Here is a 27,223-nt window from a genome sequence, read left to right on the forward strand (position 1 = left end):
AGCCCTGAGCAGTGGTGTTGCTAGGGTCTCTTGGGGCTCCAAGTAGGAAATCCCTGGGGCCCTCACCCCACCCATGCATGCTGCAAAAAATTTGTTTTTTTTGCACGTGTAAATGCACAATTTCTGGGACATTTGAGATGAATACTGAAAAAATAGATTAGTGGTTCTCAAAGTGAGGTCCAGGAACCAACAGAGGTCCCTGAAAGCCCAGGTCTATCAGAAATCGTTGTTGTAAATAAGTGGCCGGGGCCCCCCTAGTGGCCGGAGGCTCCAAGCAACTGCCTGTCCGCAAGCCCCACCCCTGGCCCTGAGCCTCTGAGTGGGTGTCTCCCCTGACATTGGCTGAGTGGCAAGTGAGAATTGATGTTGAAGATGTTAAATGAAAATTCTATTATAAATATCTGATTAAAAAAAATCAGTTTGACTTATAAGTATGAGCACAGTTTGTAGTCTTGAGGTAAATGAGATAATAGTCCTATCACGTCTTCTCTGAGTGTCTGTACATTTGATGATAAGTCTTTCATGACTATGATATGGTGGGGCCACAGAGATTCATTTGGCCTGGTATTGAGATAAATTTCTATTCTGAAAAACCTGAAGCTTCAGGTGTTTCCTTGTGAGGTTAGAACATGACTTGCCCATTCGCAAGTGAGTTCTGTTGTTTTGTATTCACTTTTTTAAATTGTGAAAAGCAACCACAATTATGCTTTGTAAATTCTTACAAGTATGTATTGTCTTTATCACACCATTCTATTGTGTTTTATGAAAAGAAGAAAGGGCACTTTCAATGTGGGCAGTGTCATTTTAAATCAGTTTGGCTGTGAATAAATTCTGCTTCAGAGAAATTCTGAAGTCTTCAAACTACCCCAGCATATCAGAAGTGAACGAGTCATCACCAACAAGTCAGTCAGCAAGTTTCAGCCTCAGCAGACTGAAGAATTTAGTGTTGAATTTGGTGATAAAAGAGGCTGTCAGCTTTCAGAGCTTGTTTGTGCAAATATGAAAGCTTGTGGATTTGACAGACAAATCATCAGTACTAGGCACAGTGAAACCCTGCACTCTCACCAATATCTGCATATCAATTCAAACTTTGGAAAATAGTGATTTCATGTCTGTGTACCAATCAGGATTTAGCAACATGTCAATCAGAATGTGATAACAGGTGGAGGGTTGATGTTTTTTTCTATTTAAAATGGCTCTGGCATTGTGGATTTTGAGGAAGGCTTATGATCATTATTCTGTTGTAGAAGCCACCTTCTTTTTATCTTAAGCTGATGTTTGCCTCCAGAATTTGATGCTATTTAATGGAATCCATTCTTCCCTCTACCAGTGAGATGTTCCCTGACTGCAACACAAGCCCAAAGCATGATCAATCCACCCCTGTGCATGACAATTGGAGAGGTGTTCTGACCATGAAATTCTGCACTGTTTTCTCCAAATAAACCTTTGCTCATTTTGGACACAAAGTTCTATTGATGGGAAAGGTTTTCCTCTGATGACTCTTGAAGGTCATATTTGTGTAGGTGTTGCTGCACAGTGGAACAGTGCACCACCACTCCAAAGTCTGCTAACCTTCCTTTCGTAGTCAAACGGGGGTTTTGAGTTACCTTTCTATAAAGTTTTCTTGGTCTTCCAGACCTCAACTTGATGTCCGCTTTTCCTGCTAACTGACATTTCTAACTGACATTACAAACTGAGGAAACAACTACCTGAAAATACTGTGCTATGCCTTCCTCTGCTTTGTGGGCATCAGTTATTTTCATTTTCAAACAGTTAGACAGCTGCTCAGAGGAGCCCATGGCTGCTGATTGTTGGGACAACATATGAGGAGTCAGACTATTCATAAAGCTTTGAAATTTGTATCACTTGGCCTTTCCTAACAATGACTGTGAACAAGCCATAGCACTATCAAGCTAAAGAAGAGAATCTGAGTGCTCAAACTTTTGTGTGGTGCTCCTTTCCCATTTTCTCTAAATTTGAGCAAAACTGAATTAATGCCCTTATCTCACTTAAAATGTTGGAGAGGATGTTTCATCTTTAACTTTATGACTTTTGGAGATCAGTCCATCTTCTACTTACTTAACTATTCACAATAACCAAATTTTTGACCAGGGGTGCTCAAGCTTTTGCACTGTATTTAGAGTTAATATAAATTGTACAAAATATGCATCTGAATGCAGAGAAAGTCTGTGACAGAGTCGAACGGTATCTTTTTCGCTATATTTTAGCTGCTTGCTGTTTATCTTCTGCATCTTAACATCTCCTTTAGTTTTTGTATACAGTAATCAAACTCATTCTGATTGTATTACAATCATCAAAAACACATCTTAGTTAGGCTATACATTGACATGCCCTTGTAGATAAAATCATCATCTAAGTCCTCAGTTTACACTGGATGCAGCTACTCAGACCCTGCAACACCCACTCTATGTTATCAACAATTGGTAGCTCTAACAACCAGGACAAGGTCACAGTCAACTGTTAATCAAGCACGCTCAGATGACTTTCTTGCTACATTTTGAAATTCTAGGGTTAGGGTTAGCATCTTTAAAAACAGTGTCTGAAATAAGCTGAAAATGAAATAAGCAAGAGAAAGCAAGAGAACAAGAAGAGGGAGCCAGCAGGGTGTGGCAAAAAAAGAGAAAGAAAATAGGAAGGAAAAGGGAAATTACTGTGACATGAATATCACTTGCAATTACTTTTGAGTTACTACATGTTTTTCTTCCTCTTCCTCTTCATTTTACTTTAAATCCAGAGAAATGGACTCCAGGGTCTTCCCTGGTTTACTTCTGCTTCACATTCATGCAGGGAAAGTGGAATAACTTCTTGGTATGTTTGATTTTCTTCAGTGAATGTCAAATATTGTGCATTCTTGAACTGCAGGTAATCTGTATTTGTGGGCAAGCAAAAAAGCATTTAAAACTTTCTGGAGCCAGCGCTTTGCTGTTGACTGACATTATTTCACATTGCACACACAATATACTGCATTCTGACACCAGCCCATAAGAAATCATACCACTTCTTTACAAAAATAATTTTATTTACCATCTGAAGAAACGAGATCAAACCTTCATATGACAAAAAAAGACAGAAAACATTAGGAACATCACTGCATATAAACATATACCTTCAGCATTAATCATTAAGAATGTCAAACAAAGGATAATTTCTTATACAGAGGAACAAGCCATCCAGTGACTCTTTAAATCATCCACAGATGGACTGAACACACCAACTACAACAACCAAAACACATTTGGTTGTGGTTGTCATGGCTGGATTAGAGCACATAAAAGTTACAAATCCACTAAATCATGCAGACAAAAAAAAACAAAAAAAAAAAACGGTTTGATTGTTTGTTTGATAGATCATGTTTGATAATTCATGTATTCTCTAACCTGTCTGGTCTCACATGTGGTGGAGAATATTTCCCATAGTGCAGGTGAATACTGCATCAGGTGCAGTGTTAGTAAGGGAGGACCCAGGACAGACTCTGGGTCAGGAGTTAGACAGTGCTAGAAGTTCAAAAATTGGAGGTGGATGACAAGGGCAAAAACCCTGAGGTTACAAAATTTCGGATTATGGTTTGATGAGAAATCTATATGGAGGAATCAAGTTAAACAAAGTGAAAGAAAATGTAAAAGTGCTCAATTTCATGAGATTGGTTTGTGGTTATGAATGGGGAGCAGTTAACAGCCAAAGCTGGATATTTATAGGGCCTTAATCCGATCATATAGTGCTTAGCGGTGTATGGTATATGGAGCAGCAGCCAATGATTTATTTCAATACAACTGTTGGTTTATTGTGAAACATCTGTCTTGTCAGTAACAGGTCTAACCCTGTCTTAACAATTTCCAAAACTATATTCGAAGTTCTTGGGACAGTACTTCCTCGATCCCGCAGGTGGCACTGTCATTCTTTTCTCCATTCTCCCCTGATTGCCCTCACCACACACAGAAGACAATATCTACCAAAAAGTGCATGTGCTGTTTCAGTTCGCTCTTTCAGCGTCTTTGGCTGCAAGACTCACTTTACCCCAGTGTAAATGGAAACAATAAGCATTTTAAGTGACAAACTGATACTATCATGCCAAATACATTTTCTGCCTGTTCAAATAACCCTCTTAGAGCAGTTCCTGAATTGCTGCTCTTTTGTTTTGGTGTGACAAGCAGCTCTGTATCACCTGAAGGGTCATTACTGAATTATTTATCTGGCTATTAATTACCGAAGAGTCCTATAGTTGACACAGCACAAAGGGCCACTTGATATTGCTTATTAAGACATTTTCATTCATTTCTAACAGTTATCTGTTGTCTAGAAGTCTGATAGGCACGCTTTGGGTGATCTCTGGTGTAGTCCACAACAGATGTGAAGACCAATCACTCCATATGGGGATGGGCTGAACACCATGATTAGTCTACATGTTACACTGTCATCAATCATGTACAAAGCACAGCATGAAAATGACACAAAACACTTCTCTGGGTAAAGCCTGAACTGTTATGGACCTTTCAATTCCTGTTATAATTCTTTATATGGTTATCTATGAAGTATTAAAAAGAGTGAAAGGACACACTGGGTTAGAACAGTGCCTTTAGAGTTGGCCGGTGCTGAATGTTACTGGGAGACACAGCTGTCACCCACATACTGAGCATAGCGATCTGAGACGCTTTTCCTCAGCTCATCGACATCTCTCCTCAGCTGGCTGACCTCCAGAAGCTTGAACCTCAGTTCTTCTTCCACCACCACTCTGCAGTCACTCTCCTCCACTGAAACACTCAACGCTGGACAGAGACAGCAGAGGAGAAAAGTTAGCAGGAGGTCAGGGTTAATATATAGTAAGCCAAGCTATCACTACATACTGCACATTCAGGAAGGGTGAATCAAGCCCCTTACGTAAACATCGGTAAAGTTACTAGTTACTGACACACACCTGCGGTTATTTGTTTTCTTTCAAAGAGTAAGATGAGAATATTGATAGCACTGTGTGTTGTCCAGTGCTGCACTGGGGTCGGAATGTCGGTTTTAAAAAAAAGACATATGTAGATTATATCTGTAGTAAGGCGCAACAATACATTTCTTTTCTTGAGAGGCTGATGTCATTCAGAGCAAACAGACACAAATCCTGTTATTATTTATAACAACAAATAATAAAGATAACAGTAAAAGTGAGCAAGTCAATTGATGGCACTGCAGCTACCTATTTATGATGTCTGGTGAAATATATGTAGTATTTATTTTTGTTTGGTTATCTATTGTATTTTGTTTTTATGTGCAATAACTTACATCTTGGGACACAACACAAATTTAATCAAAACGATGAGATGTAACTTTAAGATGTAAGTGTTGCATAAAGACTGTAATGTGTGTAAGTGTGTGTTATCCACATACATTTCATGCCCAGAAGCAGAGACAGGTTGGGCTCCTTCCCCTGCGCTCTCTGAGCCAGGATGCTACAGAGAGCCTGGAGGTCCAGCAGACACAAGGACATCTCTTTCAGCAGCCGACCCACTTCTGGTATCTTTACGTGGGATAGAGGATGCACCAACAGCCCTTCATCCACCTGCCGCTGCTTCTCAGAGGGAAACAAAGGCACATATTTTAGTTTGCAGTGACTTGGCAAACAGCAAACTACAGCAAACATTACTCAAAGCAGTTTGTCCGATAGCTAAGCTGCTAATGAGGTTTGTGTGTCCGATGAGCAGAGTTAGGTGCAGCCGAGTGGTGGAGGGGTGTGTGGAGATGGAAGTGGGGACTACTTAGATCTGTGCAAACTACATAAAGGCAAAGGTATGGAGCTACATCTAAGCCAATGTAAGGCATGAAGGGATTTCATGGAAAAAACTTGTAAATTGTAACTTTGATGAAGAGACAAGAGTTTTTAGGGGTTTAATCAATGCCTGGACAGGAAATTTAAGAGCTTTATAAATGACTTTATGGCGGCACAACCCAAACATAAAGAGATTTTTTGAATGGCAATATGGTGGCAGCCTGTTGCAGTAGCTCCATCGTTTTCATTTGTTCTTGTTAATTTAGTGTGTTTTTTCCATTTCTTTTACTTCTCTTTCTTAACTACGTTTTTAGTAACTGTGTCGCAATGTTCGTGTGCAGTTTTACAACTTTTTTGGTGGCCTTTCTGTTACTTTTTACACTCATTGTAACGGAGGGCCGTACAGACGGGGGTGGGGGCATTGTCTACACACACGAGCATCTGATCGCGCTTTGTAAACCCACGCTGCTGCCCGGAGAGAGGATTGCAATCTCTGATGAGCTGAAGAGACGACGTCGGGGAGAGCCAGAGCCAAATGGAGGGTGAAGGCACGGAGATACAGACCATCCATTCCGATGATCATCACGGGGAACATGAGGTCCTTAACAAATTAGACGGACAAGCTCGTCGCGCTGGTCAGGACTGGGAATACTGACAGTGCAGCCTAACGACTTTCACAGAGTCGTGGTTGCATCCGGACGTCCCGGACCAGAGCGTTCAGGTACACGGTTTCAGCTGTGTGTGGGCGGACAGAGACGTGGCTCAGAGCGGTAAAAAGGAGGGAGGAGGGATTGCGCTGTTTGTGAATGAGAAGTGGTGTAATCCCGGACTGTACGCTGCTTTCCCAACAACAACCCCTGGACCAGAGAATTGAAAAGTCTCCTGAACAAGAAGAAACAAGCTTTCAGGTCAGAGGACAAAAAAGAATTGAGGAGTGTGCAACATGAGCTGATGGAGAAGCTGAGGCAGAACAGAGATGCCTACAGGAGGAAGCTGGAGGCCAAACTCCAGCAGAACAGAGTGAAGGATGTGTGGACAGGAATGAAGGAGATCACGGTGCTCAAGGCAAAAGAGAGACCAGCAGCCGGCAGCTTTGAGAAGGCCAATGAGCTAAACTGCTTTTCCAACAGATTTAGCTCACAGCCAAGAGTGGCCCTACATGCCCCTGCCCCTGCACACCTCCCCTCTATCCACAACCCCCATCTACCTAAGCTTTCTCCCTCCAACCCTCAACCCCCACCATCCTCCACAGCATCCCCTCCACTAGCACCATCCCCTACCTGACTACGGGCCAGGTAAGAAGACAGCTGGAGAAGCTGCACCTGGGCAAAGCTGCTTCCAGAGTATTGAGGACTTGTGCCAGCCAGCTGTCCATGATCCTGGGCCACCTCTTCAACCTGAGCCTGAGCCTGCAGAGAGTCCCAGTGCTGTGGAAGATGTCCTGCATGGTTCCTGTTCCAAAGAAGAAATCTCCATCTGGCCCCAACGACTATGACCCGTCACCCCTACGTTGCTCATGATGAAGGTGCTGGAGAGGCTGGTCCTGGCCCACCTCCGACCACAGATGAAATCATCACTGGATCCTCTACAGTTTGCCTACCAACCCCATCTGGGTGTGGACAACGCCATCATACACCTGCTGCAGCGTGCTCACGCCCACCTCGATTGTAGCGGCGGCACTGTGAGGATCACTTTCTTTGATTTCTCCAGTGCATTTAATACCATCCAGCCACTGCTCCTGGGTGAGAAGCTGCGAGTGATGGGAGTCGATGTGCCCACAATCTCCTGGATTACTGATTTCCTGACAGACAGACCACAGTTTGTCCGACTGGGCAATGTTCTGTCTGAGACTGTGGAAAGCAGTACACGAGCACCACAGGGGACTCTCCTGTCTCCTTTTCTCTTCACCTTGTACACCTCAGACTTTCAGTACAACTCTTCATCGTGCCACCTACAGAAGTTTTTGGATGACTCAACGGTGGTGGGGTGTATAAAGGACGGACGAGAGGAGGAGAGCAGTGGTGGATGATTTTGTGGAATGGTCTGGTAGAAATCACCTGCTACTTAAAGTGGCCAAGACCGAGGAGATGGTTATCGATTTCAAAAGGAACAGGACGACCACACAACTACTGTGTATTCTGGATTCCGGATTACAAATACCTCGGAGTGCACCTTGACAACAGACTGAACTGGAAAACTAACATCAACGCTGTTTACAAGAAGGGGATAAGCAGACTCTATTTCCTGAGGAGGCTCAGATCATTCAACGTATGCAGCAAGATGTTGGAAATCTTCTACCAGTCTGTTGTTGCCAGTGCACTCTTCTTTGCTGCAGTGTGCTCGGGGAACAGCATCGGAGCCGGCGACGCCAATAGACTGAACAAACTGATCAGGAAGGCCGGCTCCGTTACTTTCTGCAAACTAGACACTGTTAAGGAGGTGGTGGAGAGGAGGACACTGGACAGACTGTTATTCATTATGGAAAACCCTGAACATCCTCTTCACCACCTGGTGGACAGACAGTGGAGCCCCTTCTCCAATAGACTGCTCCAGCTCCGCTGTCACAAAGGCTGCTTCAGGAAATCATTCCTGCCACAAGCCATCACACTGTACAATAGCAACTTAAAAAGTTAATCCACCAACCTCACAACCCCAACACTTTACATTTTATCTGCACTATTGCAACACTGCACAACATTTATTTATATTTATTTATATTTACAGTATATTTACATTTAGATTTAGTTTTATGTTGTATTCATTGCTGCTTTTGCTGTATATATATATTTTTTATCACTTTTTTATTTACTTTTTTAAATTCTTGTATATACTCTATGGTCGTCTGTATGCTTTTTGTTCATTGCTACTGCAACAAAACATTTCCCAGATTGGGATCAATGAAGAAGCAGTCTAAAGTCTAAAGTCAGCATATCAATCCCTATCTCATAATGTGTTCTGCAGCAAGACATACAGAAAAGAGTGAAAGACACTGAAACTATCAACATTGATACCTGTGGGAAGGCTCTGCATAGGGTGGCTAAGCTTTCCTCCTTTTCCAGCAGATAAGACTGTTGTTGATGAGGAAGGCCTCTTGTCTTTTGCAGTTTTGAACTGGTGGCCTAACAAAGCACAGAATGTGACAGGTAAGCCAGAAATATTCTTTAGAGGAAGAATATACAGCAGATGTGTGAGGTCAGGGATGTTTATTTTCTCCATTTCAGTTAAAGAGGTTATTTACTTAGTGACACATATTTAATTCTTAAATAAAGCCAAGCACAATGTGGCTGGATGATGCGTTACAATGAATTAAATGAAAATCTGTCACTGAAGACGACAAGAAATTGTCTTGGATATTTTGTCACAGTTGATGAGGGGCCACAGAGTTCAGCATGAATCTCCAATTAGTCGCTATTTGTATGGCTCTCAAAAAAAGCTGCTGCATTCATGGCTCTCCTGACTGAATTAACATAATACTCCAACTGTCCAAGTGACTTTCTTTCACCAGCTATTCTCATACTTTGTCTGTTTCTTGTTGGTTATTTAAAAACAGTATTTTGGACAGAAGGACCTTTCAAGATACATCAGTTATAAAGTGGTACAGTGCTTTAATACAACCCATAACTGCATGATAATCCATCTTTGATAATCATCTCCAATCTTATCTTAACCAGTAAAGATGAACAGACTGTACAGTTAAATTTCACTTTTTTTTCAATGTCACTTTACATTTTCTAATTATCATTTTACATTTGAAATCTGCTTTTTCAATTTAAATTTTAATTATGACCAAAAATTACCTCCATGTGGTACAAGAAGTGTGAAAACCACTGATGTAAATTTACAAGGTAGTTGACCAGTGGTGTGATACAGTACAGTAAGTACAGTAAATCTACTTTTGGATGACACACCTTCAAGTTGGTTGTCAGGTGAATTTGAGTAAGGCACTTTCTGGCACAATTCTGTTTTCAATAACATGACTCCAAGGTTGAGAACCTCTGAGTGTGTGCATATGCTTAATACCCTACCTTTAGCTGTGATGTCAGTCTCTCAATCTGTTCTTTTTGACGTTCAATCAGCTGGTGGGGAATAAAGGTAACATGTTAATGGCTTTTTGACTTTGTGTATATGTGGATGCTTTAGTGCATTTGTATGTTTAGGATGCTACCCTGCTGCTGTGGTCTTGCTGCTCCAGAAGTTCAGTGTTTTCCACCTCAAGCTGCTTCAGGTCCTGCATTGGCAACCTCACCCCATCATCCAAACACTGCTGCACCTTCTTCTGCAGACTTCAATGCAATAAGATAAATTGCATTAAATAATAAAGAGACAGAGCGACACACAGACATGTACTTACACAGAGCAAGCAGCCGTTTCGTCATCTAATGTAGAAAGAGTTTGTTCAGACTCTGTCATGGTACAGTTTTTGTGTTCTCCCTCTGATATTGTTTTCTTTCCTCCCTCTCTGTCAGCAGGCAGTGCGTGAGAGAGAGGCGGGGGGCCGATCTCCTCAGGACCGAGCCTCACCTGACACCTGCTCGTCATCAGCAATCAGCCGGCTTCTTAAGCCACCTCCAGATTGATTCCTGTGCCAGACTATTTTCTATGCTCTAGCCATACGAGCCACGCTCTCCAAGACGATCTCCTGCCTCTCTCAGCACGCCCTTAGTGCTCATTGTTTTCTGAATTGTTCTCTAGTGAGTTTGCTCCTTGACACTTTGAGTTCTTCTCCTGCTCGAGTGAGTTTTTTGCCGTCGTGGTATTTTGTGTTTTGTCGTTTCCTTTGTCACTTTTCCCGCTACGGTGATTTTTTAGTTGGTTTTACTTTGAAGGAGTTTTTCCATGTTAAGGTGATTTTTCTGTTCAATAAACGTTTTTGTATTCGACTGCAACTGGGCCCTGGCTCTTCCTGTCCACATGCAACAGACTCAATTCAAGGCAGCTCAACTGCATGCATACATGTTTAATTAATTAATGTAAAGACACCAGCCACGCACTCTGGTGATGACCTTGTGTGTGGACTTTTCTTATTTCAAGGACTTCATAACTTCATAAATGTACAGAAATATGATGAAAAGGAGAGAAACCACAGATAAGTAACAAAGAACTGAAGTTCCTGCAAGTTTTGAGATCAGTCAGAGTCAAAGCTATCACACAAGAGCTGAGGTGCACACATAAACATGGCTGGTGTGTACTTTGCTAACTATCCAAAGGAAATATCTGGTTATACATTGGCTGTTTGAGCAGCGCTCCAGCAGTCAAATTAGTGTTAATAACACAAGGTGCAGATTTGCTTTGAATACACCTTAAAACAAGCTAACAGCAGCTATTCATCATGTGCGGCATTAGCTGATTATGTACCTGTGTACAGATGCAATCAACTCCTTCTCTCTCCTGGCCTGCATCTCGATCTTGATGTTTTTCTCCTTCAGCAGGGTATATCCTTCCTCTAGGCTCTTCTGTAACAGACTCAATGTTTTCTCCAGATCCTTGGCTTTCTGCTGTACCTCCTCCTGCTGAGTACACACAATCGTACACACAGTGGTCACTAGAATTATCAGTGTTTTGTTTAAATTGTTCAAAGTAACAACGTGTGACATACATAATTGATTTGTACATTTCAATGTGCAAGACTATTAACAAGGCAAGCATTACAAACAATATATATCCATATTGTTTTTTACATTTTAAACAATAGTAGTAGTAGTGGCCCAGTACAAAAGATAGAGAACAACCAATGAATTCAACATGACCATAAGATAAAGAAATATATGTTCACAGGCAGTTGGCTGTTTTTTTTTCCCAAAGTGACTTTAAAATTATTCCTTTAGCTCTGAACAGTAAAGACTTCATGAGCTTCTTTAATGATAAAATTCTTACTACTAGAGACGGAATGCATCACCTCCTGCCATCAACAGGTACTGTTTTGTCTTCAAACACAGAAACCGTAGAAACTGTTATTAAACCTGTCGCAGTTTTTCACCTGTCGACCTTCACCAACTAATTTCAATAATTTTGTCATCAAAATCATCAACCTGTATTCTAGACCTGTAGCAGGGCAGGACACAGAATAGGAAGTGACATCACACACAAAGAGGGGGAGGAGAGTTTACAAATTAGAGACACCTGAGAGGGAAGTTCGACCAAAGGAGAACAAAGGAGGCTGAAGGAGAATCAGTTTGAGAAGTGAGACAAGGAAAGGAAGGAAAAGAAACCGGAACTGGGATCCAAAACTAAACAATCTGAGTGATCTGGAGGTGGCACGATAAAGGATCGGTTAAAGGAGAGGAGGATTGAGCTCCCTGGAACAGGCCGACACCCTTAGGCCAGTTTGGAATCAGCAAAACCACACTCCAGCCGGGTCAAATGCCACACTCCCTCAGACAAGTCCCTTCCTCTCCCTCATTCTCCAGGCTTCTCCACCTGGCTGCCTATTCACCTGCTCTCTCTCTCCCTCTCTAAATTCTCCACGTACTCACCCCCAAACTCTCCCCCCTTGGACTCTACTGCATTCATTCACCCATATACACACACACACACACACACACACACACACCCTTATGAACTGAACTGAACTGGACTCTTCATACCAAACAATCCCAAACAACCTCACACACACCTCCATCAGGAGTGAAGGAACTAAACTGAACGGCCACCTGAACACACACACTCACCCACCCACACACACTGATCACTATAGGACTTACTGACTTGTTGTTTATGATTTTTTCTTGAAATCAACCTTTGTTTCTTCCTTTAGGGAAGGAACATTATCAGGAAGCACTCAATAAATATTCATTGCTGTGCAGATGATACCCAGCTATATTTATCAATGAAGCCAGAAGAAACCAGTCAGTTAACTAGACTACAAGCGTCTCTTCAGGACATAAAGACCCTGATGACCTGCAATTTTCTGATGCTGAACTCGGACAAAACTGAAGTTATAGTACTAGGCCCTAAACACCTTAGAAACTCACTTTCTGATGACATAGCAGTTATGGATGGCATTGCACTGACCTGAGCACCACCCATGTAAAACAAATTTCAAGAACTGCCTTTTTTCACCTACGTAACATTGCAAAAATCAGACGCAACTTGTCCATGCATTTGTAACTTCCAATTTGGATTAATGCAATTCCTTACTATCACGCTGCCCAAATTCGCTGCTGAATATTCTCCAGTTGCTCCAGAATGCTTCAGCACGTGTTCTGACAAAAACGAGGAAGAGAGATCATATTTCGCCGATATTAGCCACTCTGCACTGACTCCCTGTAAAGTTTAGAATAGAATTTAAAATCCTCCTCCTTACTTACAAAGCCATAAATGGTCAGGCACCATCTAATCTTAAAGAGCTCATAGTAGCTTATCACCCCACTAGAACACTGCATTCCCAGAATGCAGGCTTACTTGTGGTTCCTAAAGTCTCCAAAAGCAGAACAGGAGCCAGAGCATTTAGCTATCAAGCTCCTCTCCTGTGGAACCATCTTCCAGTCTTTGTCTGGGAGACAGACACTTTCCTTTTGATAAATCTTATAGTTAGGGCTGGCTTAGGCTTGCCATGGACCATGGAAGTTTTTCCTCATCACTGTCACCAAGTGCTTGCTCATGAGGGAATTGTTGGGTCTATGTAGATAAAAGAGCTAGGCCTGTACCAGCTCTACATGGACAGTGTCCTGAGACAACTTCTGTGTGATTTGGCTCTATACAAATAAAATTTAATTGCAAAACTTAAATTGAAAACAGCTGATTTCATAGACTTGTTTACTAAAAGAAAATAATAACTCATGACTAAGTCTAGGCACTGTGTGTCTGATATTGACGGTCTTCAAGTAAATCACCTTAAATGTATGTGCTAAAAGACTATGAATTTGGATGTATCTCCACATGATTAACACTGTATGTTCTTGACAAAGGTTCTCAGAGGACTTCGTTACTGCCATACACATCTCTCACCATCTTAATACCATATGCATGGAGAGTTGGATTTGACCAACTTGATGAGGTGTTGATGAGGCATTTTTAACAAGTTACAGTAAACAGGCTGGAGAAAAGAAGAATCGCCTGACAGTTACATCATGTGTTGCAGCTGTTTCAGCACTGCGTTTGAGAATTCACTTTATATGAATTGGGCTTGTTTTCAGAAAGTGGATCCAGAAAAGCAGACCTAAAGCTGAGAGGTTCAACATTTAAAAACTGCTGTGTTTAGTCCTTCCTTGGTGCTTTGTCAGGATGACACAGAGATAGCAACAAAAAGTGACAGGGCTGACAGTGTCAGGAAGTGACACAAGATTGGAATACTCCAATCATCCACCAATACCTCTGAACTACTGGAACCTTTCCAAACATATGCATAAATACCCTCAGACCTCTGACACTTGAAATAATTTACATTAACTGTGATCTTAAAGGAAAGTAATGGTTTGAGAATCTTTTCAAGTACTTTGTTTCATTACCCAATTCATGACAAATGAAAGAAAATTAATGAAAATTTGTTTCATGAAACTGCTTAATCCAGCTACAGCCCACCTCGGCTGCACTCAGCAGTCAGAATCCCATGTTTTTTCTTCAGCCTCACAGCAGGGGATACTTCACAGAGCCGTGTTGTTGTGGTCCTGCTCTGTAGCAGGGCTGACCAGGGCCAATCTGTGACCACCTCCTCCCTCTACCACAGCCATTTCTTGCAAAAACTGATCTAGAGTTCAGGTCTCAGTACTTTTGCATCTTCTAACTTAATCTCTGTGGTTTACTTTAACTTCTATGTTCTTGTCCCACCATGTTATGAGCCTCATTACTATTTCATGCGCTATAGTGAATTTGTCGGTTTGAGCACTTTGCAGTGTTTTGTTAGTGGTCTTTTACATGTAAATTCGGTCTACACGTCATGTGGACATATTCTGGACAATTTGGTCAGCAGATTACTTCTGCTACAAAGAGGACCGGATGACGAAGGAACAAGCCACAGTGAGCTGTTAGATGAAGATTTACAGGTGACAAATTCTTACTGTCATTTGATCAAACCTGTGAACCTCAAACAAACCTTGTCATGTTGTCCTGTAGAGTAACATTAGCATCATGGCATCACAGTATGAATGGTTGAATATCCCTGTTTCTATAGAAAAGCAACTCACTCAAGCCACAGTAAGTGCTGCTTTTCTAAACCTTTGTTATAAAACACCTCTTTGGCTGTACTGGCAGACAACATAGTTACCATCTATGTATGTCTGTGTTTCGTATATGTGTACCTGCTGGGACTGGGCCTGGACCTCGTCCAGCGTTGGCAGGTCAGAAAGGTATTTCTCTAGTGTCTCTATGCGTTGCTGTTTTTCCTGGTTCTGTTCGCTCTCTCTCTGACACTTCTTTTTCAGACTAGTGATGTAGCGATCCCTTGTCTTTATCTGTTGACAAAAAACAATTAATGCACCCATTTCATATAACAATGCTGAATGTAATTACCTTTTTTCAGTATATTACAAGCACATTCAAATATTATAAAATAAAACACAATGAATTTGTTCACATCGGTTGTTATGTTGTGTACACAAAATCATTTAAAAGCAATGAATGAAAGAAAGCCGATCCATTGTCATTCAAATGATACAAGTGGCCTATACTTTTGCTCCTCTGGTCATTTGTAGGATCAGATTCAACTGTCACTATTTTTCTTCCACTTTCTTTGTATTAATAACTTTGAATTCTGTCTGTAATTTGCTGTACCTTTTCCTCTAGTTTTCTGATGTCATCTGTATATTTCTGTGTGACTTGCTTGAAGAACTCATTCAGATGAAGTACTTCCAGTTCAGCCACTGCTAGCTTCCTACCAAGTTCTTCATCAGATGGCTGTTTGCTCGGTGTTCTCATCGTCAACTCCTTTTGGACAATCAGAAGTTGTGCTGTGACTTTTATTATGAAAATATTTAACATGATTATCAAATTATGAATTTGGATCCTCATTCATCACAGGAATGTGTCACCTTGGTTTTTAGAATGTGGGGGGTGTCAAACCATCCTCTCTGGCTCTGCAGGACCTGCTGTGCTCTGAGCTCATTCTCTCTGATCCGGGTATGGAGCTGCAAAATCTGCTGCTTTTGTCTGAAACACAGATTCCCTCCTGCTTAGAAATATTGACATCTGCAAATATGCAGTCGTTTAGACACAAAATTTTATGAAGCTCAACAATAGGTTAGTTTTTCCTAATTATTGTGAAATGATATCTATTTACATATTTGTTACCTGCATAATACACTCAGTTGCAACTTTATTAGCTACAGCAGCTAAAACTTGTACAGCCCAACATAACAGTCCTGCAATAAATCCTACCTTCGTTTAGGTTATAATTTCCAGTCTTTGTTAAAATTGGTTTAGAAAAGTGTTGATTCAACTCTGTGGGATGTAGTTGCACTATGGAAGTGTAATAACCAGATAAGAGATATCTGTTTTTTAACCTTCCATGAATAATATACACTATTAATGGGGTGGACATGCAACTAAAAAGGAGACACTTTGGTCTGCACAGAATTACGTGACAAAGACTACTGTTGGAGGAAGTGTCAGGGAAGCTAAAAGTGTCTGTGAGTGTGTCCTGTAGTACCTATCTATCTCTAGTTCTCTCTGTCGAAGCAGCCCCTCTTTAACCTTAACCAGAGTGTTGAGAGGAAGCGAGGTCCCCATCAGCATCTGGAAACAAGCAAAAACACAGATAATTGAACACATACAGTGCACAAATACATCAAGACGTGATGTAATGGCATCAGTAACATAATCTTCTGATTTTCATAATTCATAGTAGTCATGCTAATGATCACTAATTCAATAATGATTATTGTATAACATTAAAGTAATATTAAAATTCTATGTAGTCAGTGTTTTTGCACTTTGCTCTACAAAACTTTTTAAAACCACTTCCATGGGGTCTTTTCGTATCACAAAACAAACAAATTATGTGTTTGAATCATACAAATCACACACACAATTTGTGAGGTAAGGTGTGATCATTTCTACATGTCATTACAACTAGCAGTCTGCACACAGGGTGGACTAGAAGTGAGAATCTTTTTTAGACTCTAAATCCAGTTCACTGTGTGCATGACCCTTCACAGGGTTTGGACACTGAGATTACAAGAGTACAAATACCTGGGTGTTCACATCAACAGCAAGCTGGACTGGACAAACAACACAGATGTGCTGTACAAGAAGGACTTAAGTCATCTCCATCTGCTAAGAAGACTGAGGTCCTTTGCAGTATCTCGTTAAAAACATTTTTTAACTCTGCAATTTTCAACACAGCAGTCTGCTGGGGCTGTGGGAGCTCTGAGAGGGACAGAAAAAGACTGAACAAACTGGTCAGGACAGCTGGCTCTGTCCGGGACTGCCCTCTGCACACCATGGCTGTCAGACTATTGAACTGTAGCATTATTTAACATAGCACTGTGTTGATGTTTCCCAGTACAACATCACAAACCTACTGGTTTACACTACTGTTATTTATGCTAAAATATGACCATTTTTTGTTACTGTGTTGTACATCTTTTTCTACTGTGAAATAATGCAAACACTGTATTTATTATCCATATAGGACTCATGTGCAATTCAATATGGCAACTGTATTTTTCTCATGTGTAATTCAATATCGCAATGGTAATTTTCATGGCAACAGTATTCTTATAGGCTTGTGTATAATGTAAATATATATAGTTGATTTACATTTTTTATTCTTTATCCTTTTTTATTGTCTTTTTGATCTTTCTATGTCTATCATTTTATTCTTTGCTGGCTGTAACAATTCAATTTCCCCAACATGAGATTAATAAAGTTTTATCTTATCAGTCCTTACTTCATGGAAATGCAATACAAAACATAACTGGCATTTAAGGTACATAGTCTTGATGAAGGTCACTGTCTGACAAACAGACAAAAGTGTGTGAGAATATGCAGCTTTTCTATGTGAAAAACATACGCATGACTTTGTTGAACTCCAAATAATTACAATGTAGTGTATAATCGCTGCACTCTGTCTTTTTCTTCCATCAACAAAAAGTTAACTTGTGTTATTACAAAAACAGATTTTTGACATTTGTAATAGATTTAGAATAATAGAATATAAGAACTGCAATTCTCATGTGAATCAATTGTATGGATGGAGCATTGTCAATGCTGGTTGTTCAAGGATGGTAATGAGATTGGATACATCTACACTTAAGATAACCTTAACGGTAAATTCACTTTTTTAATTAGCAAAAAGACTCCAAAGGACACTTAATATGGCACTCAGTCATTATTCAGTCATATTAAAGTCTAGTGAACTGTGCATGTTAAAAATGGATATTTGAGGAAATACCTTATTCCTCCATCTGCCCTTTACCCCATTCTTACTGTCCAACCTTTGATCACTACTCCATCCCTTTGTTCTTTTTCCTATCTTTCTCTCTTTTCCTACTCCTTCCTCTACTTCCTCATTTCATTACTATAATACTCCTCTCACCTGGTTAAGTCCTGGTTCCTGTTGGTGTCCCTGTTGCCATGGCGACATCTGTGTGCCACAGGTCTCTGTTCCAGTTCCAGTGGTGATCTGACCAAGTTTACCTCCATGCTCTACTTTCGGCATGTATTCCATCTGCTCAGTGAGCCACATCTGGGTGCGAACTGCAGTCTGAATTGGGGAGCCTCTATCAGTTTGATGAACCAGTGGTGAGTCTGCTTGTTTGGGTAAACTGAGGCTATGAACCTGTCCACCTCCCTGAGCCAGTTTAGTTTCTGTTAAAGCACTGTATTTCATTTCCAAACTGTTGTGTTTTACTGGTGAAGACAGAGTTGAGGAAAGGGACAGGTCTGTTTCCAAACCAGTGGTTCTACTGCTGTGGTTGTACCGGTAGCAGGGGCCAGCACCTGGTGAACGCTGCAGCAAGCTGTGGCAGACCATGGAGGAAGATAATGGTAGATAAAGGTCCATGTTTGAACCAAGGGGTTCCTTTCTGTACCCACATAGCAGACCTCTGTCCAGCGAGCCTTGTGAACCTGGGTTGTATTGACTGCCTGATGTCCTTGTGGAGCTCTTATCAGCACCAGATGATAACTTGGTGAGAGAGGACCACCTCCTGATGGGCTGATGGTCCTTCATATCTAGACAACTTGGTGCACCCAGGGGAGACATGGCTGGTGTAAGCAGCTGGCAAGACCTGCTCCAGCGGCTTGTACTGCTGGGTGAGGCTGGCATTCTAAAACTGGTGTGGGGTGAGGAAGATGGGGATGACATGACATGGACAATGGGGATGCCATCATCATCCTGGCCCAAGTGGGGCTGGGTCAGCTGCTGGAAAGACAAAGGTGTGGTACTGGAATTGGAGTCATCTGTAGGAAGACATACAGGCAAAAGAGACTGTTAATGTACTGTTAAAGAATGTTAATTTGAAAGAAATCATGTCACACACCATCATCATTAGATTAGATTGCATTCAACTTTATTGTCATCGTGAGAGTGCAACACAACGAAATGCAGAATCATCATCATCATCATCATCAACAACAGCAACAACAACACCGGCATATATACCCTGTCAACCTTTAACAACTAATTTCAATCTAATTTCTTCACAAAAATTGTCAACCTGTATTTTAGACCCCATCCCGACGAAGCTACTTAAAGAAGTTTTACCCTTAATTGGCTCTTCTTTATCAGACATGATCAACCTGTCTTTATCAACAAGCTGCATACTGCAGTCCTTTAAAGTAGCTGTAATAAAACCTCTTCTTAAAAAGCCTTCTCTTGATCCAGGTGTTTTAGACAACTTTCGAACTACAGTACATTTAACCTCCCGTTTCTCTCTAGAATTCTTGAGAAAGCAGTTGCTAATCAGTTGTGTGACTTTCTACACAACAATAGTTTGTTTGAGGATTTAGAGTTTATTTGGGGATTTAGAGGGCATCATAGCACAGAGACAGCACTGGTTAAAGTTACAAATGACCTTCTAATTGCATCAGACAAATGACTTGTCTCTGTTCTAGTCGTGTTAGATCTTTGTGCTGCATTCAACACCATTTAGCATGGTATCCTACTGTAGAGACTGGAATACTTCATTGGCACTAAGGGCTGGTTCAAATCCTACTTTTCAGATTGATGTCAATTTGTACACATTAATGATGACACCTTTGTGTCACCTTTTGTGCTCGCTAAAGCCAGTCATGGAGTTCTGCAGGGTTCTGTGCTTGGACCAGTTCTATTCACCTTATATATGCTTCCTTTAGGGAACATTATCAGGAAGCACTCAATAAATTTTCATTGCTATGCAGATGATACCCAGTTATATCTATCAGTGAAGTCAGAGGAAACCAATCAGTTAACTAAATTCCAAGTCTGTCTTATGGACAGAAAGACCTGGATGACCTGCAATTTTTTGTTGCTAAATTTGGACAAAATTGTTGTAGTATTTAGGTCCTAAACACCCTAGAAATTCACCATATGTTGATATAGAAATTATGGATGGCATTGCGCTGGCCTCAGCCCAGCACCACTGTAAAGAAAAAGGGAGTTATTTTTGATCAGAAAATGTCCTTTCACTACCATGTAAAACAAATTTCAAGGACTGCCTTTTTTCCACCTATGTAACACTGCAAAAATCAGGCACATCCTGCCTCAAAATGATACATAAAAACTAGTCCGTGCATTTGCTACTTTTGGGCTGGATTATTGCAATTCCTTAATATCAGGCTGCCCAATTTTGTTGCTAAATACTCTCCAGCTGATCCAGAACGCTGCAGCACGTGTTGTGACAAAAACACGTACTATTTCTCCTATATTAGCCACTCTGCACTGGGTCCCTGTAAAATCCAGAATGGAATTTAAAATCCTCGGTCCGGCACCATCTTATCTTAAAGAGCGAGAGTACTTTATTACTCCACTAGAATGCTGCGTTTCCAAAATGCAGTTCCAGTCTTTGTCTGGGAGGCAGACACTGTCTCTATATTTAAGAGTAGGCTTAAAGCTTTCCCTTTTGATAAATCTTATCATTAAGACTGGATCAGACTTGCCTTAGACCAGCCCTTATACTGCTATAAGATTAGAGTCAGGGGACTTCCAATAATACAGAGCTCCTCTATCTTTCTCTCCCTCTCTACCTGCACGCTTTCATGTCCTAACAAGGCGTGTTACTAACTTAGCTTCTTCCCTGGAGTCTTTGTGCTTTGTCATCTCGCAGGTTCCCATGGATAGTAGCTGAACCTGGATTGTGGATTATAGCTACGTTTCCTGCCATGGCCCTGCCTGACATCTACTGCTGCTACTATTAGTCCATAGTGCTGTGTTAGGTACATATACTATCTTTTACTTATACATACATATATCACATACATATATCATGTATGCATATGCTATGCTATACATACTACATATGGTTTAGAGTCTATTACTAGAGCTGTCACTGTTACTGTGATTGCATTTCTGTCTCTGTCCCTCTCTCTCTCTCTCTCTCTCTCTCTCTCTCTCTCTCTCTCTCGCTCTCTTTAACCCAACTGGTCGAGGCAGATGGCTGCCCACCCAGAGCCTGGTCCTGCCTGAGGTTTCTGCCTGTTAAAAGGAAGTTTTTTCCTTGCCACTGTCACCAAGTGCTTGCTCATGAATGATTGTTGGGTCTCTGTGGATAAAGAGTATGGTCTGTACCAGCTCTATATGGAAGGTGTCCTGAGACAAGTTCTGTTGTGATTTGGTACTACATAAATAAAATGAATCAAACTGAATTGAATAACTTACATTACTGTTTAGTATCAAAATCAATGATTTTGTTAGTCCCCATAAAACTAGCAAAGTGGGAATGATTTTCATTTTATTCTAAATGCAGAAACTCAGTTTACTGAAGAACAAGAAACATGACAAGAATGCAACTGCCTGAAGGTGCATTAAGTGATTTCTAGACTGCTGAAGGGGGAGTCCACTGTCCAACACTCAGATCAGCTCTGCACTGACATAGTGGCTTTTCTTAGGGTGCAGCTGGAGATTCACCCAGATTTTCCAAAACCACAAAACCTCCCTTTATTAAAAATTATTATATATTCTTTTAAAAGGCACAGGAAACTCAACATCATGCACTTGTTTCTTTTAAGTATATGTAGTTCAACAGGACCCAAAAGCAGGACACTCGGGCAGGCAGGCTGACATAGCACAAAGTAAGGTTTTAATAACACAAAAGCTAATTCCAGAGACAGAAAGCAGGCAGCAACAAAAACTGCAGGACAGAAGCAGACAGGGTGACAACAAAGAGAAGGTTACTAAGGTTAACTAGGAGTAAAGCTGGAACACAGGAAGAAACACAGAGACCCTGGAAAAACACAGGATGAGGGGACAGATACAGACAATCTGTCAGGTGAAAAAGAGAAAACACACAGACTAAACACACAAGAAAGTGAAGACTAATGGGAGACAGGTGAAACTAATCCACAATCACAAGGATGGGAGAGAGACACAGGCAGGAAGTAAAACCAAACATGTCACATGGGGATTAACTCAGATCGACTTTAAACTTACTGCAAACATGGTTTAAGAGAGGCCTAAGGGAAGGTTTGTATCACTCCAATCTTTAGTATGCCAGAACATGGCGTTACAGAACCAGCTATGAGGGTGAGTCAACTTTTTCATGCGTCCAAAAATCAAACCTGAAAATAATCAAAGCCACGCAGTTTGGACAATGACTCATTTACATCTGTCAATTATTCACTCCACCAACAAAATGACAAAACAAATGACAAATGGTTTGTACAACACAACATAAAAATCTATATAATAAAAATGGCTGGTTATGGAACTTTTAGCATTTGACAGACATGAGGGGATTCTGGCTTTGAATAAGGTGTTAAAATATCACAAACTCTAACAGAGAAAATCTATTTAGGGGGGTAAGTTACAGAAAAGCTAAAATATTCCAGTCTATTGATTTCTGCTACTAGTATTGGAGACAAAATTTAGGATAAAATTTTGCGCAAATCAATGTCGAAAAAGTTTGATGTCCAAAATCTTGTTTGTAGGTGTGCACATGATTAATCTAATTGTGAATAAAAAAGAAAAAGTTTTTTATAACCAGTGACAGAAATCAGACAATTACACAAACCATTATAATTCTGCATTCCTCTGAAGCACCTCTGAGTGTGGGGCACCCCATAAAAGGTCAAAATACTAAACACCAGTCTCACCTGGGGGTCACATTGATATGCAGTCTGTGAACTGTTGAACAGTACAGGACTTTAAGAAGAGAAATGTACATCTGGCAGAATCTCTCACCATAAAACCCCCACGCAAGTAAGCAAGTAATTTCAAGTAACAAGAAAAAGGAGATTATGCAGTGCAAATTTTAGCAGGACTTGATACAAGAAACTAAGCTGGTAAAAAAAATAAATGCAACAGGTTATTTCATGGAATAAGGCAAAATGGGAGTTCTTGTCAAACTAACAGTGTGGTGGTAGCAATACTATATTTGTTAACCACACACATATGGCTATACTGTTACAGGTGTGGGCGAACATGAAACATTAAACAGCTTGTGGGCATCATTAATTTCACACATCCACTCACCCACTCTCTACCTCAAGTACATACACAGCAAAATGCAGAGTTCACTGTGCAATTTATGTCTTGGGTTTTTCTTGAGCATGTGATGCATAAGCTTCGTATGTCATGGGTACTGACTCTCCATCACTGTTCAGCAAAAGCTTTCAGTTTGTTTTTTTGCTGGGTTGAATGTGGTGAAGCTGCACTGTAGTGTTTTCAGTTCAAATAAGTTTACTTGAGGTGTTGTGTTGATTGGGATTGTTGAATGATGAACTGTAAAACACATGCCAAAAACAACTCCCAACACTGCACCACTTTTGACAGTTGATGCCACTACACTCTCATCTTTAAGTGATAAAACTTGCTGGTTGAACCTTTCTGAAAGAGGCATACAATGCAAATAGACAGGATACCCTACCTTCCACACTGTCAGAGCAGTAAGTGCCAATGCCAGTGTCACCACTGTCAGACACTGTGCTGTGTCGGCGTCCACTACAGATACTGTTGCCAGAGCCAGTAGGGTTGCTATGCCAAGCAGATTCTTGGCCAGGGACCCATCCTGGAGATCCACCAATATTGGAGCCTTAAAAAAAAACAAAGACGCGTTTTTCAGGTGGGCCAAGTAATAGTCACAGATAGCAAGAAACAGTTTATAGTAGTCTAGTGTCATGCAACACTGGAAACAATGTTGTAGCAACTAGGCCTAGCCTACTGGAAACAAAGAAGTAAAAGTTGCTGAGAGGCTGAGGTAGGACCTTGCTCTGTGGTTGTATGATACGCATCTAAAAGAAAGATTCACTGAGATCAAAGATACGTTTACAACTTTTATAAAAGAAAACAATACACTCAGAATAACATGCTGAAAATATACTCAAAATAATTCACGGAGATCGAAAGACCGTTCAACAAAAAATACGGCGACCCACTCACCCTCTCTCTCTCTCTCTCTCTCCCCCTCTAGCCGCCACACAGCTAAAGGTGCTTATCTAACTTTCCACATATCACCGCCAACATCCATGCGACCTCTCACGATCACCATAATCATTAAATAACAAATAAACAATCAAAAATAACCCAAATAGCAAATACACAAACCATAACAAAATTATCTATTTATACTACATCCATTCATGGCTCCTACAGATGTCATAAAAACCAACAGGCTCTTTAACACAAAACTATGAATGCAGGGTATTCTCAGTCAAAATGGATTTATTATGCAAGAGGAGGTATAAATCAGCACAGAACAACATAGGTGGGTAGGATGACATTAATTAAGGACTCGCTTCTCTAGTCTACTGACCATTCAAAGTGCTTTACAACACACACACACACACACACACACACACACACACACACAAACACACACCGACGGCACAGCATTGGGAGCAGGGCTGCTCTTAGTCCGTTCTGGGCCTTGGTCTTGATAGTGGCCACAGTCGATTGAGAATCGTGATTCACAAATGTATGTAGCTGTGAATGAGAGAAGGAACCACAGACCTCTCAATGGAGGCGAGGGCAATCCAGGCCAGGAGGCCCAGAAAGACGTTTTGGAAAGTCTCTGAGCGTTCAGCTCTCAGTGCTTTTGTGGCTTCAAACTGTTTGCTTTCTCTCCTGTGTCCCTGTTTGTACTTTCAGATATCTGCTTTACTTTACTGTTTCATGTTCGCCCTCAGCTGTATAGAAGTCATGACGTTAAAAACAAGCCTACTAATACTGCAGGGAGGAAGAGTACAAGCAGAAAGAGCTACAGTGGGATGTTTGATGAAGATCTGCAGACAACAGGCTTTTACTGTACCTCCGCAAACTGCTACAACTTCTTTTATCTGACATGTTGCGTGATACAAAAACATTCAAAACAAAAATAACAGCAGGCTTTTCTTGGGTAGAAATTATAGGAAATGAAATATGTTTATCCACTGTCATACAGTCATTCCTTTGACCACTCAGCCTGCTGCTTTTAAATATTATCAACTCAAGACACGCAAGTCTGCAGTTAAAGTAGGGCTGAGAGATGCAGCAAAAATATGATGGCAATAATTTTCTCCATATTGATCAATATCAATATCAATCAGAGGGCTACCACCATATTTCTTAACACTTATATTACATGTTCAGTACTGTGTGAGCATCACTTCCAAACAACAGAAGCCTTTTTGTGTCTGTGACTGGAAACCAGGGATCAAGAGGGAAACAAGATGGCAAAATCTGTGTCCTGCACTGACAGACTGAGAGAATTGCAGAGAGAGAGAATCAATCCCTGGCCCAGTGCACATGCCAAAGTATCCTTGGGCAAGACACTGAACCCCCAAACTGTCCCTGATGCTGTGCCATCGATGTGTGAATTCATATGTACGTTGCTTTGGATAAAAGCGTCTGCCAAATGACTAATTGTACTTGTAATATTCCTGTTACTATTGCTGCCGCCTGTAACACCCTAAGTTCACCTACAGGGGATTAATAAAGCTGTATCTTAGCTCATCTTATCTTGCTGTCTTAAATATTCTGAGCTGGGGAAAGTCTCACCTCACCCAAGAGGAGGAGTCGTCCTCAAACGTTCTTATTGAAAAAAGAGGCATGGATGTAAGTTATTTTCCTCTGTAGAATTTCACATGTCTTCATTCAGTGAGTCATAAAATGAATCATGTTGGCATTTTCTGATGCAGTATTCAGCTGAGCACTAACTGGTGTATATCTGAAAATCAAACGTGATTACAGTAATCCGTTACAATGTAGTACATTATTCCACCGTGAATCACTTCACAAAATTCTGTCCTCCAAATGAATGATACACGGCAGTGGAAAATAACAGTGTAATAACTATTTACATTATATATCAATTTGATTATTTTCTGGTTTTACATACATTTGCTGTACTGTGCTATATGTTTATTAAAATAATCAGAAACACTATTTTCTATTGATTTCAACCACACCACAGCCCTGGCTGATCATTAACTCGTTAATAAATCCGTTTCTTATCTGCGGTCATTTCAATTGTTTCATCTGCTCTGTTCAGTTTAACTGCATCGTGACAAACGTGCTGCATAACACCTCAGAACAAGGGAAACAGCTCATGAACTACACTTCTTCCTCATGTCGTCAGATTGTTGATACGTCGTATCATACGTCGTATCAACAATCTGACGATGATCTGTCTATCGTCTATCTATCGTATTAATGTAGACTTGTAGCACAGTATCACACAAGCATCATGTCCTCGTTGATCGTCTGTGCTAGCTGCGGTGCTGTAGCTGCTCCTGGCCTTTAACAACACAATCACGGGATGTTACTCGCATCTTTGCCCTCTTCTATTCCCACACCGTTAATTTAATCGGAGCGTCTCACCTGCTTTATTGGATTCGTATCCATCCTCAAAGTCACTTCTGTACCACATTCTCTATGATTGCGGACTTTATGTAACAGCAGGAATAGCAATCCGATCAGAGGACAAAAGAGAAAAAAACAAGGCCAAAGTCTGTAAACACGCGTGTTGTTTCATGTTACATGTTCATGACATTTTAGTAGAGAAAATCGCAAACTCTGCGTGGAAAGCCTTCGGTCTGAAAAACATTCTCTGTCCGGTAACGGTATCCTTCCTATAAATTAAAGCTGCACGTCCTGGGTCGAACGTCCTCTGGGTGGAAGTGATCGTAACAAACTCCTCCTCCGCAGCTCAGCCGCCGGACTGCCAGCACGGCACAGCATCACCCACGCAAGATGATCCACAGATGGACTGTTAACGTCGTTGGAGCAGTGGGAGTTGCTTCCCATTGCGAAATAAACGAGGCTCTATGAGATTGTTGCAGGAGTAGACGGCGTATACTCCTGCAATTACGGTACAGGCTTTGTGCGAATGAAGTTCCTCCAGAGGAAACCTCCAGGACTCAAACCAATAGGCCCCTGCTGCGGCACGCGGAATGGGGCGGGGAC

The 27,223-nt window shown here is 41.0% G+C and overlaps 1 protein-coding gene across 2 annotated transcripts; it reads right to left on the bottom strand.

Annotated features, from left to right (window-relative positions):
* Positions 1–3,025: 3,025 nt before the first annotated feature.
* cep85l (centrosomal protein 85L) lies at positions 3,026–27,223 on the bottom strand. 2 transcript variants are annotated; one of them, XM_076756112.1, is made up of 14 exons: positions 26,833–26,951; positions 26,639–26,703; positions 23,709–23,873; positions 18,242–19,107; positions 16,352–16,437; positions 15,735–15,852; positions 15,478–15,630; positions 15,006–15,158; positions 11,125–11,279; positions 9,935–10,052; positions 9,795–9,845; positions 8,781–8,888; positions 5,391–5,571; positions 3,026–4,783 (listed from the first exon to the last, which is right to left on the bottom strand). In XM_076756112.1, the coding sequence occupies exons 2-14, from the start codon at positions 26,685–26,687 to the stop codon at positions 4,617–4,619; spliced, it is 2,370 nt and encodes a 789-aa protein (XP_076612227.1). In that variant the 5' UTR covers positions 26,688–26,703; positions 26,833–26,951; the 3' UTR covers positions 3,026–4,616. The 2 variants fall into 2 exon arrangements, with proteins under 2 accessions (XP_076612227.1, XP_076612228.1); XM_076756113.1 differs by having other exon boundaries at positions 11,125–11,276; positions 26,639–27,223.

The sequence above is a fragment of the Chaetodon auriga genome, chromosome 18 (genome assembly GCF_051107435.1).
Source record: "Chaetodon auriga isolate fChaAug3 chromosome 18, fChaAug3.hap1, whole genome shotgun sequence".
NCBI lineage: Eukaryota > Metazoa > Chordata > Actinopteri > Chaetodontiformes > Chaetodontidae > Chaetodon > Chaetodon auriga.

Coding starts and splice junctions, on each gene's coding strand:
- cep85l (XM_076756112.1), bottom strand. CDS start 26,687: ATGTGGTACAGAAGTGACTTTGAGGATGGATACGAATCCAATAAAGCA. Junction 16,438..18,241: donor AGGAACCAGGACTTAACCAG/GTGAGAGGAGTA, acceptor GCTTGTTTCCAG/ATGCTGATGGGGACCTCGCT. Junction 10,053..11,124: donor TTGATTGCATCTGTACACAG/GTACATAATCAG, acceptor ATTGCATTGAAG/TCTGCAGAAGAAGGTGCAGC.